This window comes from Clupea harengus, chromosome 2 (assembly GCF_900700415.2).
Source record: "Clupea harengus chromosome 2, Ch_v2.0.2, whole genome shotgun sequence".
Taxonomy (NCBI): domain Eukaryota; kingdom Metazoa; phylum Chordata; class Actinopteri; order Clupeiformes; family Clupeidae; genus Clupea; species Clupea harengus.
Window position 1 is genome coordinate 18,114,614 of NC_045153.1, and position 19,069 is coordinate 18,133,682.

At 42.5% G+C, this 19,069-nt stretch overlaps 2 protein-coding genes across 2 annotated transcripts in view; both read right to left on the bottom strand.

Annotated features, from left to right (window-relative positions):
* Positions 1 to 194: 194 nt before the first annotated feature.
* Positions 195 to 7,813, bottom strand: tnfaip6 (tumor necrosis factor, alpha-induced protein 6). Its single transcript, XM_012819553.3, has 6 exons — positions 7,588 to 7,813; positions 6,259 to 6,396; positions 4,217 to 4,378; positions 1,571 to 1,799; positions 909 to 949; positions 195 to 451 (listed from the first exon to the last, which is right to left on the bottom strand). The coding sequence occupies exons 1-6, from the start codon at positions 7,685 to 7,687 to the stop codon at positions 342 to 344; spliced, it is 780 nt and encodes a 259-aa protein (XP_012675007.1). The 5' UTR covers positions 7,688 to 7,813; the 3' UTR covers positions 195 to 341.
* A 6,998-nt stretch (positions 7,814 to 14,811) lies between these two features.
* Positions 14,812 to 19,069, bottom strand: part of itgb5 (integrin, beta 5) — a 39,991-nt gene continuing 35,733 nt past the window's right edge. Inside the window, exons 13-15 of the mRNA XM_012819564.3 lie at positions 17,680 to 17,799; positions 17,219 to 17,385; positions 14,812 to 16,634 (exon numbers count right to left, since the gene is read on the bottom strand). Coding sequence (XP_012675018.1) covers positions 16,536 to 16,634; positions 17,219 to 17,385; positions 17,680 to 17,799 — 386 coding nt within the window. The 3' untranslated portion in view covers positions 14,812 to 16,535. The remainder of the gene's footprint in view (positions 16,635 to 17,218; positions 17,386 to 17,679; positions 17,800 to 19,069) is intronic.

Below are 19,069 nucleotides of genomic sequence, written 5' to 3' on the forward strand. Positions count from 1 at the left end.
AGTTCCGTTGATTTGAATGGACCTCCACGTTTAAATCACTGTGCTGTGCGTGGACTTTGTTTTTAATGACTAAACGTCCACAGTTCTCAAATGCCATAACCAGTGAAACTAAATCTAGTTGTTTTACTTTCTTATAATTTCTTATGACACTTAAAATGCTATGAAGTAAAGAATTTTCAGGACACACATCAAACACTTGTGTAAAAAAGTCCTAATTTATTAAGCACCACCTTCATTTGGAGACTGGGTTACACTACGGGAGTAAACAATACCATGATAAATTAAAAAAAAAAAAAAAAACACAGAGCATTCCTTTAAAAAAAGAGGTACAAGAACAGTGGTCAGATTATGGTCTCGTTGAGGAGGTCAGAGTCCATGGCGATGTACTCAAGCTGGAAGCCCCCGGCTGTTACTGAGGAGTCCGACATGAACTTAAGTGTCATGACGTTACCTGCAAACAGATATTTTAGACAAATTAATTCAAAACTGTGGTTAGGCTCATAGGCTAATAGAAGATCCCTCTCTATCTTCAAGAATCTCTTGAAGACGAATGTCTTCCAAGAACACCTCTAACACCCTAACACTCATCTAACACCCTATAACTCACACTTACTGTGTTCTTTTACATGATCTCCTTGCAATTTGTCTTATTGAATAGATTTACTACTTAAATAGATTTTGTAGCTTACTTTAGTAGGCTACTTCGTACTTGGTCCAATGTCTCCTGTACTGTAGCTTGAGTAACTTTACTTGCAGTAGCCTAACTCTTTCTCTCTCTCTCTCTCTCTCTCTCTCTGTGTCTCTCTCTCTCACACACACACAAACACACACACTAGATGTTAAGATTCATACTTTTTCCATTTTTAAATAAGGATGATAGATTGCAGATTGTGTATTGTGTATGGTACCTGTGCTAATGAAGTCCTCTGGTAACTCATCTCCACAGAACCTATGGTAAAATAAATGACAGTGTTTTGTTGAGAATTTCATTAAACGTGTTTTTAACACATTTCTGTTACATACAATCCTATAAGTATATTTATTGGTATTTATTGTGTCATCAAATGATTCCTGCTGTCCGTGTTGCCGGCCAAGGGCTACCCAGAGCGCTTTTCACTGAGGTTATAGTGTGGAAAGGATCAGTGGAGGCTAAATGCAACAGGCTGAATTTTTGTTCTTAATTTGCTGTACAAAGTAGTGGCTTAGGTGATGACGAATAGTTCAAACCTTTCAAGGGTGTTGGATCTATTATGTGGACAAAGCTGTGGACAACTCAACAAAACCTTTGTTAAGGTCAAAGGTTAAAGCTTATCTCCTTGTGTGGTCTCAGCACTCATGTCAGTACTCATCAAATCATTTTTGACAATAATTTGAATTGATGTAAATTAGCTGCATCCCAAACCCAGCTAAAATCCAATGGAACAGATCCAGACTAGAATGAATGTGAGTTGGCAGTGAATGTGTGCTAGGAGTGCAAGGATACACCCCATTGCTCTAACTGTCATGGTTTATGTGCTGATTTTGACTAGGTCAGCAGTAGACCTGCAAATGCACATTTTGTACAATTCACCTTCCTGCAAATCCAGACACATCGTCATAGCTGTCATAGATCTCGAGGTAGTCGCTGAGACAGGCGGTGTCATCCTCAATGTCGAAATCCAGGAAGTGCAGGCGGACCCTCTGACCATACTGAACACGGATGTGCCAGTAGCAGATCTGCTCGTCCTGGTATTCCTCGGGGTACCCAGGCGTGTTAAGCACCTTCCTGGGGTCTGTGTGGACTCCTCCACATTCTTTTGCTGTCAAGACAAGAGATGAAAAACATTTATGTGGCACAAAGTCTGAGTATTAAATACATCTTATAGCACTGATTTCACATGCCAGGGTAGCAAAATGATTACAAATGATATACTATGTATTCTTTTTTTTTTTTACAAAAAGTACATCAGGGAATAACATATTGTATGTTAAAGGGTATTACATGAGGGCAGACACAAATACAAAATAAAGCTTTTACTGGACACATGAAGAACCTGTTTTGGGTCATTTATACCTGGATTAAATGTTACATTTCCCATATGTAGTCTGAAACACAACTCTTATTTCTTTGGGGAATGGAAAATGAACTCCATATGTGTCTTGTGACATCAATAGCTTGCTAGGGGGTGAACAGACTGCTGGATAATTTTCTCCCAATTTCCATGTTTTACCAGAAATGCAGACCCTGCATTCTCTCTATCAAAGAACCAGGGAGAGAAAGACCATTTTGCTGCCTTGGGCCCGTCATTGGATGTGATCTCATCCATTGGGAATATATGAACTCTTAAACCACATCTGGTGCCATGTTGTCTGTATATGTGGTCATACAGCATTTACTGCACAAATTGGCGGAAGGGCAGATACCTTCCTGGTATAATGTTATACGTACAGTGAGACAACAGTGTAATTTAGTTTTCACCTCAGAGTTCAGTTCTATCCAACCCCAAAATACCATACCCTTGGTGTAATGGTAAGACAGCCTAATGGCAAAAGGGGCCTATTTTTGCAGCTACGAAACAATTTTGATAAATTCAACACAAACAAATAAATAAGCATAGTGTAAAACTTTTCAAGAAGCAAACTACCATCCCAAATACTCCTGGCTAACTACACCACTGATATCTCTCTACCTAATAAAACACATTACACACTTCACATTTCAGCTAGAGGCAAATTATCCATGTCGAATTCAAGCTGGCTGGCCAGTAGCATCTTGGCAAGACTCACTTCACTGGCTGCTTCTAAGGCACTTTACATGAATACAAAGTTTTCAGATACACCCTTACAAGGGGGACTGACTGACCTGTAAACATTTCTAAAGAGGGAAAACACACTTTCTCGTATAAAGTGAAATCTAAACACACTTGTCACAACAGACTTGGACATTCTCAGAGGCATTGGGATCTGCTCCATTTCTCTTGACTTGGTGACTCACCCAAAGCTGTAAAGTTAACAGGGTCATGTCATCGTTTGTCACAGTGCGTCATTGCATACAACAGTTATCCCACTTCCCTCATCCCTGTGCCATGGGCTTTTTAAACGTAGACCACAAATCCCCTTTCCTTTGGAAAAAGAAACAGTGATATCAACCTGTGGGTGAGTCTAACAATCATGGTATCTAAGCAACCAAGCAAAATGTAAACATATAGCCACTTGGTGATTCTTTACAGTTAATAATTAATGTACTGTGAGCAACAGAGAGAGATCAGTTCATCAATGATGTCTTAACAGTGATTTCTAGAATATATATTATTTACATACATATAGAACATTACTCTAATTAAATACATTATCGTGCCATTAACACCGACATAAATAAGTCATTTAAATTGTAAAGCTGTTGTAAGCGCTAAGTTATCAAACATAGTCCTAGCTTTGATACATTCTCAGAGACTCGATTCTCTATCCAGCATCTGCATACACATCCCTAGTTTGAATTACGATTATTTTCCCAACTTCAAAGTTTAAAAAGTACTCTAAACCAGTGCTGAAAATATTTAACTAGTAAATATAGCATTTATCACTAATTATTATCACCCATTAATATAGTTAAATTATTTTTAGGCAACGGAAAAGGCATCTCTGTGCCACAGCAGAGTGAAATGTCTCACAGAGGAAAACAAAAAATGTACATCACTCCTACTAGATGCTTTTGGTCAGGGTGACTTGACAAGACTTGTTAAAACCAATTTCAACATTCAGATACTGAGGCATAATTTTAAATCTTTCATTTTCATATCTTTGTAAATAAGTCACCACTGCTTGCACCGGATTTCAGCAACGCCAGGGCAATTTTTAGAATTGAATGTATTTCCAGTTACTGGACACATCCCATTCTAACAACACCCATTCTCCAAAACCACATTCCATAAAAACAGATGGCCATATGATTTAGCACCTGGCGAACAAGTCTCTGTTGTCCTTGGAGACCCTAAATTGTTTTCACTTGTTTCGAGACCTCTCAGAATGACTCACATGTTAGCCATAGGCCATCATAGGTCTGTTGACGCATCTGACATACCCCTTTCCTATGGAAGAAGACTGGCATTGCCTCAAGAAGAGATTTATTATTTTTGTAGCTTCCCACGCAAACCACACTCCATTTGACCCATGGAATCCATTGGACACGCATCACTACCACAATCGCTTCACACCCATTTGTCTCAGTCTTACACACCATCAGGGTTGTAGCAGTAGACGTCCCATCTCTCGCTCTTGTTCAGCCTGTAGCCGTAGTCGATGATGCCGATCTTTCCGAAACCACAGTTGGCACCAGCTTTGACTATGGGGTAGCCCACTCGTCCTTTGTCAAACCAGCCCGCAGAACACACATGAAACCCTGTGTGGGGAGAAAAACAAACACACGCACCATTGTTTTGAGCGAAGAAATTCATCGGTTTCTGATGTTTCTTATTGCATAAAAAAACGTTGGCACATAATGCCTTTCTGACTGTTTAGAAAAACTCAGCTAGCTCTCAGAGACAGCAATTTGTAACCCATTGATGATGGTATTTGTTTTAAACTCATTATTATTGTCACGTTTTAGACTGATCGCTTTAATTCAGTATTATGTGTTAGTAAGTGTATTATGTACAGAACATTGCATATGTAGGTCTAATACAGTCAATATTTTGCCATAACTTGCATTGGGATGTGCTGTATGGCAGGGCTATTCAATTAGTTTGGAATGGGGGCCAGATCATGAAAAGCATCCCAAATGAGGGGCCTGAGAAATATGGCTTGAAATATGAGTAATCACATTAACATATACAGATACAGTGAAGTACAACAACATGTACTGTATTTTGTCAAATGTTTAACAACAACATCAGGGCATTGTATTGTATCAAGACACAAAGGCCTAAGGCATTTCTACATTAAAATGGCAATATACACCATGTTCAGAAATCAGTCCGGGTGAGCCATATCACAAACATTTAGAATTTCACTCATTTAAAATGTCTTCTCAAGTTATATTCTTAACACACCAATATGCAGTCGTTGGAAAGTAAACACATGGGCCTCCTACAGACATATAAACGTACTACGCTGTCCATTCACTGTTGAGTTGCCTGTTTTTTGAGTCAACTTTTTTTGTGTGTTTAGTTTTTTTTTTAAAGTAGAAAGCGACATTTTGTCTAACTAACCAGGCTATCATGCTAGCAAGAACAGGACCACAAGCACTGAGAAGAACACTTGGGAGACGCAAGAGTGGAGAGCTGCACAAGCATCAGCCAGGGATGACTTTTATCTGCATTGATTGATTGGTCTGGGACAAACAGGGATAACTGTTAGACAGTGAGACGGGACAAATGGGTAAGGAAATAATTGTGACACAGGATCAAACAAAAATTATAAACTTCCATTATTCTATTTTTATGATTTTTTTAAAGGCAAAAAGCAGCCTACTCAAAGTGCCGGTACAAATGACCTCACAGACCGGCCCGGGGCCCGGCCCCAGGCATGCCAACTGAATAGCTCCACTGTATGGAGTCTTTCAGAGTAAAACCTTTGATTGCAAGACAACCCCACAAGGTAACCCAAATCAGACCATGAATAGTGGTTGTCTCTGAGCCAATGCTGTAACCACAGACAAACCCACTCCGAGTTTGCAAAGAGGGACATAAAAGACTCTTGTGTGGGAAAAGCTCAATCTGGTGAGAACAACCGGGAAATAACGAATAAAGACGGACCTCCTGGGACGACCACCACTGGCAACAGGCACCAGGAGACAACAAAGTCACCAAGCCTTGTGCCCAGGGCCTGGATAAGATCTGTCTGGTTTTGGAGTAAATCTGTGACTGAGAGACCGCAGATGCTACCCACCAAAGAAAAGCTTTTTTACTCTTTGGTGGTATAATTTCCCTTAGTACAGAATAGGGCATCTGATGGAATCATTTATCTACCCAGACTACCCAGACCCTGAATCTCTGCAGTACATCAAGTTCAGACATACACTGGGGCATATGCTTGGAAAAACATCACAAAATAGTTGTTTATCACTGTGTTTGTTTGCTCACCCTCCACGAACCCCCCCACCCCCCTCACACACAACACACACCCAAATGCATGTGTGCTATTTTACTCTCAGTCTTTGACACACACTTGGATTATCTGGCTTTGATCCTATTGTTTCCACAGGCAAGACCCAAGTGATGAGAGCACTTTGTTTATGCCAGAGGCACTCTAGGCATCCAGCTAACCGGAGGGGATACAGACCTATTTGACGAGCAGCCTCCAGCTGTTCGTAAGTGGCCAGATTCCCCCCCTCGTACTTGCACACAGCCTTGGCCTCCTTGAATGTCAGCTGATATCTCCCCTTTCGAGATTCCCGGTGGTAGACTCCAGCAGCTTGTTCTGTTGAAACACAAAAAAAACACTTGTCAATTAACGATAATATTGCCCTCATACAGAGCTTTCTTGGTCTGTTTAAAATGTCCTGCACAAGCCTCCTGCAAAGACGTTCAAACAGGTCTCTGTATGCCAGGGGTAACAGAGGCGATGCACCCAAGATAATTCTAAACAGATAACACTGGCATAGCTACAAATAGGTTTTATAGAGGAAAACTCATGTTTATCATTTATTGCAGTTGAAGCAGAACACGTAAACCAGCGGTTGCCAGGGCATCCCCCACTTGGCATCTTTGCAGGTCTTGGGTCTTTTCAGTGCTGCACGCTCCTTTGAACTCTGTTTTGACATTACGCATGCATGACCTTTTAGAAGTTGGAGCCCTCGGCAAATTAACTGTAAGCCAATCTTTTCACTTTCTTAACCTCCCACTCTGAGACAGCACGGACCCATTAAACCCTTGGTGTGTTACACCAGTTGCAGCATTTTACAGACCCAAATAATATAGGTAGGTCACATGACGCACTACTGTAAACTTTTTGGAACTTTTTACATTCCAGATGTGTGCTATTCGCCCGCACATAATTCATTCCAGTGCACTGCAACAGCTAATGGCCTGTAGGTTACATCCTAAAGATTGTTAGATGAGTGAAGGGCTGATTACCCTTACTTGAGATGTGAAGAATCACAAGATCGTGCAGTTAACAAATTAAGCAGAAACACCAGATCAAGGGCACAATGCACACAACATAGTGTTCTTCTGGCAAACCACGAATGGTTATGTTCTGCCAAAGTTGGTTATATGTTATTTTCTTGACTTGTAGTCCACCATGACAAGATGAAGTAATTTCCTCATATTTACAAGACCCTGCAAAGCAGTCATTTCTCTCAACATCCATAAATGGGCCTCTCTCCTACTGTGTCAACATCCAACATTTCCAAAGACAGACCTTAAGTTACATTATTACCTTTGTATCAACACAAAGCAGTCTGCCAACAGATGCAAAACTATTCTTACATTTCTCTGCACTTTTTCAAAATGCCCTCTTCGGCAGAATCTGCTGCATGTCAATACATAAAGAAAAATATCGTTTTTTTAAGGAAACAATTAATTAGCAGTTTTTGTAATAGGCTGCTAGCATCTTTGAGTCGGTATACAAGAAACACCATTATTACATTTAAGGAAGAAACAATATTACCTAGCCATATAGAGTTATGAAGTATCCCATTCTTGTATCCCCAGCCTTGAACTTCCTTCAGGACGAAGCAGACCGCTAAAGCTAGAATCAATGGACGCATCCTCTGAGTCTAATACAACTATTAGGGCATGTGTCAGTGCACAGCAGCTGCTGTCGTTCGCGCTGAGCTAATGTGCACATCTGCCTCCCAACCTTAAATACGTTTCCCAACCCACCACTACCGGGAACTCTCCCAAACGGACCGCACGGGGTCTGACGTTATCCCGCGATGGGAGGAACGGTGTTATTCATCGAGTGGGAGAGAGGGGGAAGCCCTAGTGGAACTTCACTACAGTGAACTTCTGCCAAACTTCGTGAATGTTCACTGAGGTATGTCTACGGTAGCCTTATGCGAAGCTTACCGAATCCAAAAGGCGCTTCCCTCGCCTTGTCAGATCAAAGTAGACGAGACAAAGTGGTTTTGAAATACCCTAGTGTTATCTGTAACCGATAACCTATCCTGCTATCGGATGGACATGCCACATCAAAACACTAATGCACAATGATTTGTGCACATGACGTTACCTATAGGCTACGTTGTGAACATCATGTCCCGGATAGCATATATGCCAAATAGAAATAGTGAATTCACAGCTGTGTTTGTACGAACATTCTTCAATAGGCTTCAGATGGACCGAATTTATGTTGAAAGGTGCTGTGGCAACCTGACCATGCCTCGGAAAAGAAGGAATTCGGAATTACCTTGTTCTTTCATTATCTTATGTTTCACACAGAGTAAAACCAGATAAAAGTAAAACTTCCGCGTTTGATTTTAACAGCTGCCATTCAAATATGACTGACTAGGCCTACTTGGATGTTTGTAATCATTTAATATGTGTGTAAAACATTGTTTTAATGTGAATACCGTGAGAATGCATGTAGGTGCGTTTGGTAGTGTAGGAATATGCATAAGAAAAGTTAATCTATACTCAGAATTCATACACTATTACATGTAGTTAAAGGATTTCATATGACTGATCTCCTGTGTGTTGATTACCCAGTATTAATTATTGTGTTCTTTTTCCCCCTTTAAACCAGCAGAGGTAAATAGTGCCTTTTTCTTCAGCTGAGTCCATCTCAGTTGGGTGTTTAAGCTGCATTTACCCTTCTAACTGAAATGAAATGTAAATGAGATATTACACTGTCCGTGATGGGCAGATATTCATTTTTCAAGACCGCAATGTGTTACCATATCTGGACCATATCTGGAAATTCAAAATTGAGTAGGTTTTTTAAATGTTTTTTTCCTTTTAGGATACAGGATATGACTCACTTGCACAGACATTGTGCGTTGCCTAATTACTTTCAGATTTCCTGACTTGGTCTAATTAGGTGTATTTAGAATTAAAGGGGTGTTGCTGTATATTTCCTGTCCACTCCCTTGCCATATAGCTAAGACTGTCTGAACTGAGTAGTCTGAACACAAACATGAAGTATTGAAAAAGTTTTACAGTAAAGGTTACCTGAAGTCCTGAACTATTCCTTAACAAAAATAAAAGTCTTAATTACTAGTAGGCTTATTTCAGTTTTATATAATTACATAACCAGCTTTGTTATATGTAAATGACAAGCAAATAAATCATGTGATAGTTTTTTTTCAGTGTGATCAGAAATCCTATTTATCATTCAGATTGTGAAAAGGTGAAGTCCCTCCCCTTTCTTTAATGATCTTTAATCATTTGGGTCAAGGTCTCACACTACAGGGGTTCATTCAGCGTTGCTGTAATTTAGTCTCAGATCTAGAACATTAAAATAAAACATATGCTTATGCATATGAGAGACACTGGGTGATTACATGAATGACGAACATTTTCAGAGATTTCAATGCGTTATTCATCACTTGTGTTTTCACTTTCACATCAAAAAGGGACTTTACATTACACTCCTATAATGGAATTCACACATTGGGCAACATATCCTTACGCAAAGCTTTTTTCACTGTCCAGATCATTTCTGGGCACCCATGCAGTTAACCCAGTTACTCAACATGGGCCACAGGAGGGGATCTGTTGAGGATAAGGGCTCCTTTGTTCAAGGCTGTTTTAACAGCGGTGCCCACAGACTGCCACTCCATGACTTAACATCCTGCTGCTAGTGTGCGCCAGACAGGAGGAGGTGGTGGTGGTGCCTGTTTTTGTTGAGCCACACATCCTGCACACATCCATATGTATGCAGATTTGTATATGCACATACAGTACATCTGAGTACACACACACAGACACACACACACACACACACACACACATACACACACACACACACACACACACACACACACACACACACAGAGGTGTTTAGTGATATATTCAAACCATATATTTCTCTGCTGGATAAACAATGGCAGTTACAACGGGTGAAATGTTTTTTGGATTGTCATGGTTTGGCACAGAGCTGCAATACTCACACGCACACTCATATAAACACATACTCATGCAAACACACCCACACACACAGTTTGATATATGCACATGGGAACACACAAAAACAGACACATAAACACACACACCCACAGACAGCAAAAAACACAGGTGTCTTCAGTAAATCACTGCCCAGAGTTCCTAGAAAAGAGTGAGCAAGGGATTTGACCTTTCAGCAGAGCACATGACCTTAAACTTGCGGCATCCTCCAGATGGGTTTCATGGAGGACGTCCAGTGCAGAGTGATCTGTTTGTTTGTGCTCAGCTAACCATTACTAATAAAGATGGTGACAACAGCAGTTGGTAATGTGAAATGAGACGCGATTTAAGAAGGTGCAGTGTTTCCTCTCATGCTGCAGGTGGCGATAAAACACAGGGAATGAAACCAGATTGCACTGTTTTGGTTCCAAAAGTATACATTTACACTACACAGGAGATGCAGTGGTTGTAGAATAGATATACATGTAGATGCATTAAATGAATAATGTGGTTAACAATGAAGATACATTCTTTGACATCTTAAATAGGCTGTCAGTTATATCACAAGTATAGTTAGGTGTATGACAAATATTTGTTTAGTAAAATTTGTTAACTTTCTACTTGAACCCAGTGGGTGGCAGCATAACGCAACTTTTCCAGTGGTCCTTTCCTCCATTGATAAAAACATGGCACATAACAGCAAGATTGTTTGTTCCTAGCATGAGTACAAAGTGTAGGTCTGTGGACAGAGAGCCTGTGGTCCTGCAGGGGGTGTTTGTGAGATGCAAACCTTTCGTTGGAGGCCACTGGGAACATGTCAATCATATGCACCTGGTGGGGATGACAATTAGCAAACACTGGGTCTCCGGGTGCATGCAGAAGCAAGCACCATCGCCTGGTGAAGGGGCAATGTGGTGATGTCATGTGGATGAAGAAGCAAATTAAGAAAACATTCACCACTTTGCTCCCAGATCAGACATGGGAACTAGGCCATGGTTAACACAAAAGTATTTACATTACAAAGAGGCTGTGATCAGAATGGAAAACAAGCTGCTGCACACACACACCAATATGTTAAAGGAGAGGAGGCATCTCTGTGTGACACATCATCATTTGTTTTTAACCAATTACTCAGGAAAAATGTCAGAACTTGATGGGCTCCATTAGGTTTCCAGGGCGTAGCTGTACATTGTGAATCCCCTGAAACACATTGGCCTGATCTAAATATCACCAATCTGTGCTGTCTGGCATGTTTCGGGGTCCCTGTCCAGCCCTGGGGGCCCCCGAATCTTTCAGCCCACCACCCCCTCATTTTGCCCCTGCTTCATCTCTGGTGCACTCACTTGTGAGCAACTATAACTGGATCTGTTTAATATGGAGTGGTTTGCTGATATGCTGCATGGTTTGTGTAAATTGTAAGTGCATCATGTACAGACAGCTGGGATTTATTAAGCATGAGGAGGGGAGTAATTCAGTGGAAGAGTTTAGTGGAGGACGTAACTAATTTCTCTCTTTTGAAGTTTACAGGACTGAATATGTGATGGGATGTGATAAGTAGCCACCCCCCTTTCAAAAAGAGGAAACGGTGCCCTCATTCAGAAGGATTCCCTTACATCAGAAAGTGTTCGCCCACCCACTTCATCAGTCCAGGTGTTATTCCCCACATGTTTGAGTCCCTGTGGTCCTCAGTTTGAGCACTGAGTTTCACTGACTGAAAAGACGAGGTCCTACGTGTCTGCTTGAGATGGAGATCCCTAGTTTAGAGGAATGCATCTCACTGTGTCACCTGGCTCACATATCTCACGTGCCGGCCTGCTGAGAGATTGACAGTTCAATCAGATTTCCCCTTTCATGAGGTGGAGATGTGTTTTAGAAACGGCAATCTCATTAGCCACAGGAACAGAGGAGTGCATCCCTGACTGGCTCCCTGAACCCTCACAGACGAACACCGAGTCATTAGCAGAAGCCCAGTTTATGGATGTGAGAGAGGGAGTCTGAGACTAGGTGGGAAAAGCAGAAGTAAGATCGGTGCCAATATGAAGTGAAACAGAGGGACTACAGGTGAGGCTAAAGTGACATGTTGGCAGAAGCCATCTTGTAGATATGAGAGAGGAAATACGATTAAGGTTAAAAAGTGACAAGCACAAAAGTATGAGGAAAAACATAGAGGACATGAGGTAATAACCAGAATAAATGATGAGGGAAAGAGAGAGGGAGAGAGAGATGGAGAGAGAGAAAAGGGATAGAGAGTGGAAGGATGGGTTTGCAGTGCACCCTGTGCAGATGTAGCCGCAAAAGTGAGTTTTGTCATTTGTTTGTGAGGAATGGCTGAGTGACACAGTTCAGAGAAAGACAGCCTTCTGCTCACACCTCTCTCACCAAGACAAACAACAGGCATGTGGACGCACTAAACCACAAGGAGAGGTGGCAGGAGAGTCTTCCCTCTCTTCCTCCTTCTGAAAACGAAGACAGTAGAGATACAAGCCCTACATGTTCTCCTCAAGCATCCCACCATTCACACTCACACGTACACACAAACAGACATGTTCTTGCGCAACATTTCATCTCTTGGTTCTGGCTAACTGGAGGAAGCTGGTCATGCTGTCTGGGTTATAACTCCCAGCCGTTTTCTCATGACTTCACCTAAGACAAGGCCAGGACTCTCACCATTTCCCATCCCGGCCACTCTCGTTCCAGACTTCAGACTTGCTTACATGCTGGTATTTTATGCCCCATCAATAAATATCCTCCAGACTTTTGTGCCATTTTTACTCACAGTGAACCTGAATGAAATCATCTCTGGATTCATTTGTTTAATGCACTACTGTTATTAATGTGCAGATTAGACTTGTCCCTCAGTATTACATGCTCTGATAAAACCAAAACGGGCTATGGAGTTTGTTTAAAAATCAGTCACGATAATACACTCAGTGACACCTCAGTGCTTGTGTGTAATGCTAGGTGCAGCCCTCCCATTAAAACTAAAATATTGATCTAAAGCCTATTCATTGTGTTAAATTTCAGTGGTTTTAAACTGCAACTCTGAGACAACTGATCAGGAAAGACGAAGTGTGTAAGAGGACAGCAACAAGACTCACACACTCATCTTAACAAGCATCCAGTGTATTTACTGCACCACACATTAATATTTCATCACAAAATGCTCTTACCAGAAAGACTCCTGCCAACATTTGTGTCTTGAAATAAATGTTTGGGCCTGAATAGCTCAATAAGCTCTGTTGTTTGTCTTCTTCTTTTGAGTTTGTTGATAGTGCATTTTGAGTTACAAAGTGTGTGTTTGTGTTTCTGCAATGTTATTTCACAGGTGAGAGAGGAAGAGAAAGGGATGGGATCGGTGCCTTTGCTGCAGGTCCCCTTCTCGTGGGCGACTAACACGCTGACCTACATTCCTCTCCCCTCTGCCGCGGAGCAGAGGCCTCCTCCCAGAGATGACTTCACATCTGTCTGCTGGGCCTGGGCTCTGGCTCTGGCTCTGGCTCTGCCCCTGTGAGCATGCTGGGGGAACAGAGGCTCCAACCCAGAGCCTCAGAGCCGGGATTTATGAGCCCGCTGCAGGACTGAAACAGCACAGCAGTGAGCCGTAGAATCCTTTATGTGAAAATCATTCGGATTGCACATTGACAGTATATGGAGATGAACAGAAAAGTAATTTGGTTTTTGCAAGTGTTTCTTCTGTCTCTGTGGTTGGTGTGTCTTGGTGATTTGTGATGGTCAACGGGATGGTGCATTGAGCCACATAATACCTGACACAGTTTAAAGGGAGTTTCTGAAATGGCAAATCTGAAGCAGTGAAACACATATATGTCAACCCCCTTTGGCACCATAACAAGTGTGATCCACTGGATAGGCGTTAATTGAAGTACCAAAATTGCTGGGAAGCTGGTAACAGCTGCTCACTTTTGTGTGTGTGTATATATGTGTGTTTTGTTGGTGGAGGCACGGGGTCCACTGCTAAGGGTCCTTAGGGAGAAAAGAAATGTGTGACATGTACACACACACACACTTTCACACAATCACAGCTGTGCTGGTGGATGCCTGGAACCGATGGTGGATGTCTGGAACAGCCCCTTTGATTGATTTAGGCCTTCAAAGCTTGGGCACTCGGCGCATCAGGCATTCCCTTCCAGCTGCTGGAATTCAGGCCTGTTTGTTTTCTTTATGACATAAGCGCTGGTGCATGACAGCCTAACTGCACTACTGGGGGTAGCTGTGTTGAGGGTGGGGTGGGGTGGGGAGCCTTTTGATGCGGATCAGAAATGGCATTGGACATTATTACGACACACACGGGCAGTTGAAGTTTAGTGGGTTTGAAGATCTGACCAGACCAGGCACATGGTCGTTAAACAGCTCGGCTTTGGGTTTTTCTGAGTGTAATCTAGCAGTAATCAAGAACCATAAATCACTGTTAGTACAGAAAAGCACAATGATCCATAAGAGCATATAATAAAACTCTGCACCCCTGCTTCCTGCCCTTGCCTTGGTTATCTTATCCCAAAGGTAAGTATGTGTACCCATGTTATCCCAACAGTTTCATTCCCTGTCCAGATGCATTAAGATCTGCAGTCAGAATACACACAATGCACAGACAAAAACAACAACATTTTGTCTTCATAGGATGCAACACGGACTAATGGGTTTGCAAGGTGAAGACACAGGGCTGATCGTTCTTGCTCCAGCAGACTATGAGGTTCTGTTTGAAGCATGCTTGATGATAACCACTCACTGAACTGCAGAAATCGTACAAAGCCAGACAAGGAGAACAAAACACTACCCTGCAATGATCAATTTATTGAATAACTGTATACTGTGTCTCCAATATTCTGTTAATCCAGTCACTGTGAAATGTTGTATTTACATGGAAAACTATGAAATTATACCGGATACCAAAGAGATGGGTAAACATGATGCTTATATTATATCAGCTTACTTTTTATGAGGCTTGAGAAAGAAAAAAAAAAAACTCATTGACCCTCAATCCTCTTATTAGCGGTTTTACAGGCTAATAAGCACACACAAGCAGACACACAAGAACACACATGTACACACCCTACAGGTTCTTCACTGAACTAAAAAACATAGATTTTTTTTTTATGACCAGTTGAAACATGAAAAGTTTTTTTGCAGGTCCTGATGCTAGTGATTTGAGCGTGACCCTGAGCGTAAGTGATGACAACATCCCAGATGTGGATCCATCACATCTGGGAGAGGTGTGGTAGTAAGTCTTCCACTGGCATGGTTCGACACAAGTCATTCCTCTGTATGGATGGAGCACATGTGTAAGCTGCCCAGGATGTCCACAACAATTGCTTCACCTATGAGCAATCTTATTCGTGAAAGGAAGCATCTGGAATGTGTAAACATCTTTGCACAGAAAGCATGAACACTCAAGCAGCAAGCCATGTCAACCCACCCAACCACACCCACATCCCTTATGACACACACACACGCACGCCCACACACACACACACACACACTTTCACACCGTTGACCTACTGACTCTCTTAAGAGGACCACAACAAATGCACATGAATCTCAGCATGATTGTGGCCCATCCTCTGCAACAGCCAGTATAAATACATATTTCTTTTGTCCTTCATACCCTTTATGACCAGCCCTTATGAATGAAGTGATGAACCCAAGTTACCACTCACTTATGGTTACTAAATCTGTGGTCATATCGAATATCGATCTGTTAGTTTCATTCAACAAATGAGGACCAGCGGCAGAGTTCTTTGTATGCAGTACAGACAACGAGAGGAAGTGATGTTCATATGAGTTGTATTGCTTTATGAGCCTCAATCATAGCATCTAATATGCAAAACAAGGGTGAAAAAAATCTATTGGTCTTTGTAATGTTAGTACCAAGTTCGTCCGAGTGATGACTGAAAAAGTGTGTGCTATTGGTAAATCTACTTGAAGGAAACCAGACACTGCAGCAGGCTTATCTTCTACTGTTACAGATTAAGGATGCATCACATAAAAGGCACACAGTTAAAAAATATATACATACACTAAGAAAAATCAATGCCTCAATAGGGCTGTACAGGTCAATTTACAGTGCATCAATGTGGGAGACTTATATGTGTTATGTCGATTTGGCAAATGTCACTTCTAAGGTCCACACTGGAGCTCCACTGTTCTTCGCTACAGGTTCACTGGATGGTCCTTAAAAAAATTGTTCCAAGTTCTTTCTGACATTCTGTAAAAATAAGCTCCTTGGGCAGGCATCATTGGCCATTCTTACTGCCATTTATTTTCCATTGCTGCAAAATCACTTGGGCCAACTTGAGTCAAAAGTCCCATAATGACACCACTTCAAAAAGTTATGTATTGAAAATAAGAACCGGAAAACAGGTGTCTCAGCTATCAGTCAGAAACGTGGTTGATCAAGGATAGTTCTGAGCCAGTTTTGTTCCAGTCCCTAAAAAAAAAAATGCTCCCCCTCTTCTTGGACCGGTCCTGCCGTGCCCCTCTCCACCCCTCAGTGGGACATCAGTGCACTCCTCCGTTGCTGGATGACTTGCTCTGCATTTGGAAGACCGTCTCCACTGCGTGTGTAGAAATAGGCTGTTTGTACAGAGGGTTGGATGCCTAGAGAGAGAGAGAGAAAGAGACCAGTGAGAAAGAAGAACTGTATCAAAAGGTTCCAGTGAAGTAAACAAAGATATTATGGCGCGGCCTGGGTGAATCAACAGCTTCAATAACTCAGGATTTGAAACGACTGACACAGCCAACTCTCCACCGACTTGTTCCACTTGCTCTCTTCGCTGACTGAGACGACCTCCAGGAGGGTTCTGCTTTTAATCAGCAGATTATGTTTTGGCCATCATCATGGTTTTGGATATGCAGACATGTCAGATTTCCATCTCGAAGATTTATATGCAACGTAAACATGACACTCAATGAGGATGTGAACAGGTATGGGACTTTGACTTTGGGGACTGAGCAGGAACACCAGCTCCTAAAAGCCAGGGCCTAATCTACATCTGACCTCAAAGACCAGAAGAAAAGCTCTCTTTAAAAAGTCCATTTCTTAGATAACAAAGCAATATGAAACCATGATGTGTGAAACATCTGATTTCCTTTAGAATCAATGTGATACGAGACACATTAAAGCCGTGTGGTTTCCATCAGAGACTCTCTCGTTGTCAAACTCAGTAGAGGCTCCTCCTTACCATCTCGTAGCGAGCCCTGGAGCGGGCGTTCTGGAAGCGGGCGAACTCGCGGCGGTCGTGGAAGGTGATCACCATCTTCCAGATGGCCATCAACACGATGCCAACCAACAGAATGCTGCCTACTACAGCCAGCAGCACAGTCATGGCATCTGGGGCTGCTCCGCACTCTAAAACAGAGAAGCATTCAGTGCAGTGTGAGCCGCGGATGCAAACACAGAGGCATGACGCAGGCTATACAAGTTGGCAGGGAAGGCACACACACATGCGCACACACACACACACACGCGCACACACACACAGAGATACAGTGCACGCACACACATACACAAACACTACAGTTTAACTTAATTTCCTCTCAATCCCAATGAGCTCCTGGCACGGAGTCAAGCATAACCACACAACCCAGTGAGGTATCAGAAGGGTCGTGTGAAGCGGAGAGCCACAGGCCTGACGTCACCCACCTGGCTCCTGCAGCGCCATGAGCACCGACTGACCGTTGGCATGCTCCGAGTACGTGAACTTCATCACACAGTCATTCTCAGTTTTATACAAGCACAGCACGGCATTTGGGTCATCGGTCTCTGCAAGAGGAAATGGACATAAACAACAGTCATTAGACATTACAGCTGGATAGACAGTGCAGCTCACTAATTATTAGACATTACAGCTCATTAAAGTTTAGATATTACAGCTTGAGAGAGAGAGAGAGAGAGAGAGAGAGAGAGGGGGGGGGGTACAGCTTGAACAAACATAAGAGGCTGAAGGGCAGAAGACAGCAACAGGGAAAGAATACAGGCAGCCTCCCCAATCTCCAAAATGAAAACAAACCGTGAATAAAACTTCTCATTTAGTGGTTTAAAGCTGAAATCACAGTTGGAGGGACATGGTCCTGCATTCCCCACTGAGGACATTGGCTTGTCACTGCGTAATGGAATGTTTTCATTTCTTTTGACGTTTTTCAATATCCTCAGGACAGCAGAGTTATCCAAATCGACCCCCATCCAACACCCCCACACACTCAAACCCCCTCACTCTATCCCACTTCCCCACTAGTCCAGCCTCTGCGCAGTGTGAAGAGTATCCAGGAATGTACATGTGGAGTCCATTAGGGAAGTCAGATGTCTGAAATAGCTGAGCAGGGGGAAGACGCTGAAGTAACTAGGCTGGCGGCACATAGGGACAGAGAGAGACAGAGAGCGAGGGGGGGAGAGAGACTTCCCGGCCGACACAGGACGTTTAAAACTCCGTTTCACTCATTAACTGTCCTGACCCCGGCCACGCACGTTAGCCGCTCCACGCTCCATAACAATAAGTTATTAGCGCATTCCTAGACAGGAATAAAATGTTCCCCACTGCATGGCAGGAACCAATTAAGGCCGATAGCTGATGATAGCTGAGGCTTTAGACACATTTTCCCCAACTATTGACCATGTCGTCTCAGAAACGAGCCCTTGAGAGTTCCTCACATCAACAAACACATCGGTCTCACTGGGATGTCCTTGGATGACAAGAAGTCTATCCCTCATTAACCCTCCCCACTCCCAGTCCCCCACAGAGTGAACTCTGTTTGTTTTGTAGTTTACTCCTTTCATGATGAGCGTGTGTGGATCTTATCCATACGCTGTAATGCAGACCCACACATGTTGTCTTATGTAGGTCTACCTCCTTTCAATCTTCAACTCGTTACTACTAATGACAAATACGGCGATGCATCCAGAAACACAACTGACAGGTAGAGTTAACACATTTTGCACATGCTTGCGAAGCCCGCATTGATGCAGACACACTGTTGGAGGGTTTTATAACGCACTTTCACTCCCCGCTAATTGGTTTGGGATGACACTTGAACGT

Excerpts from the sequence above, each read along its gene's own strand:
- tnfaip6 (XM_012819553.3), bottom strand. The coding sequence starts at position 7,687 with ATGCGTCCATTGATTCTAGCTTTAGCGGTCTGCTTCGTCCTGAAGGAA. Across the intron at positions 4,379-6,258 it reads GGAGGCTGCTCGTCAAATAG|GGTTTCATGTGTGTTCTGCG; the intron begins GTCTGTATCCCC and ends CTCCCCACACAG. Across the intron at positions 950-1,570 it reads GTGTCTGGATTTGCAGGAAG|GTTCTGTGGAGATGAGTTAC; the intron begins GTGAATTGTACA and ends ATTTTACCATAG.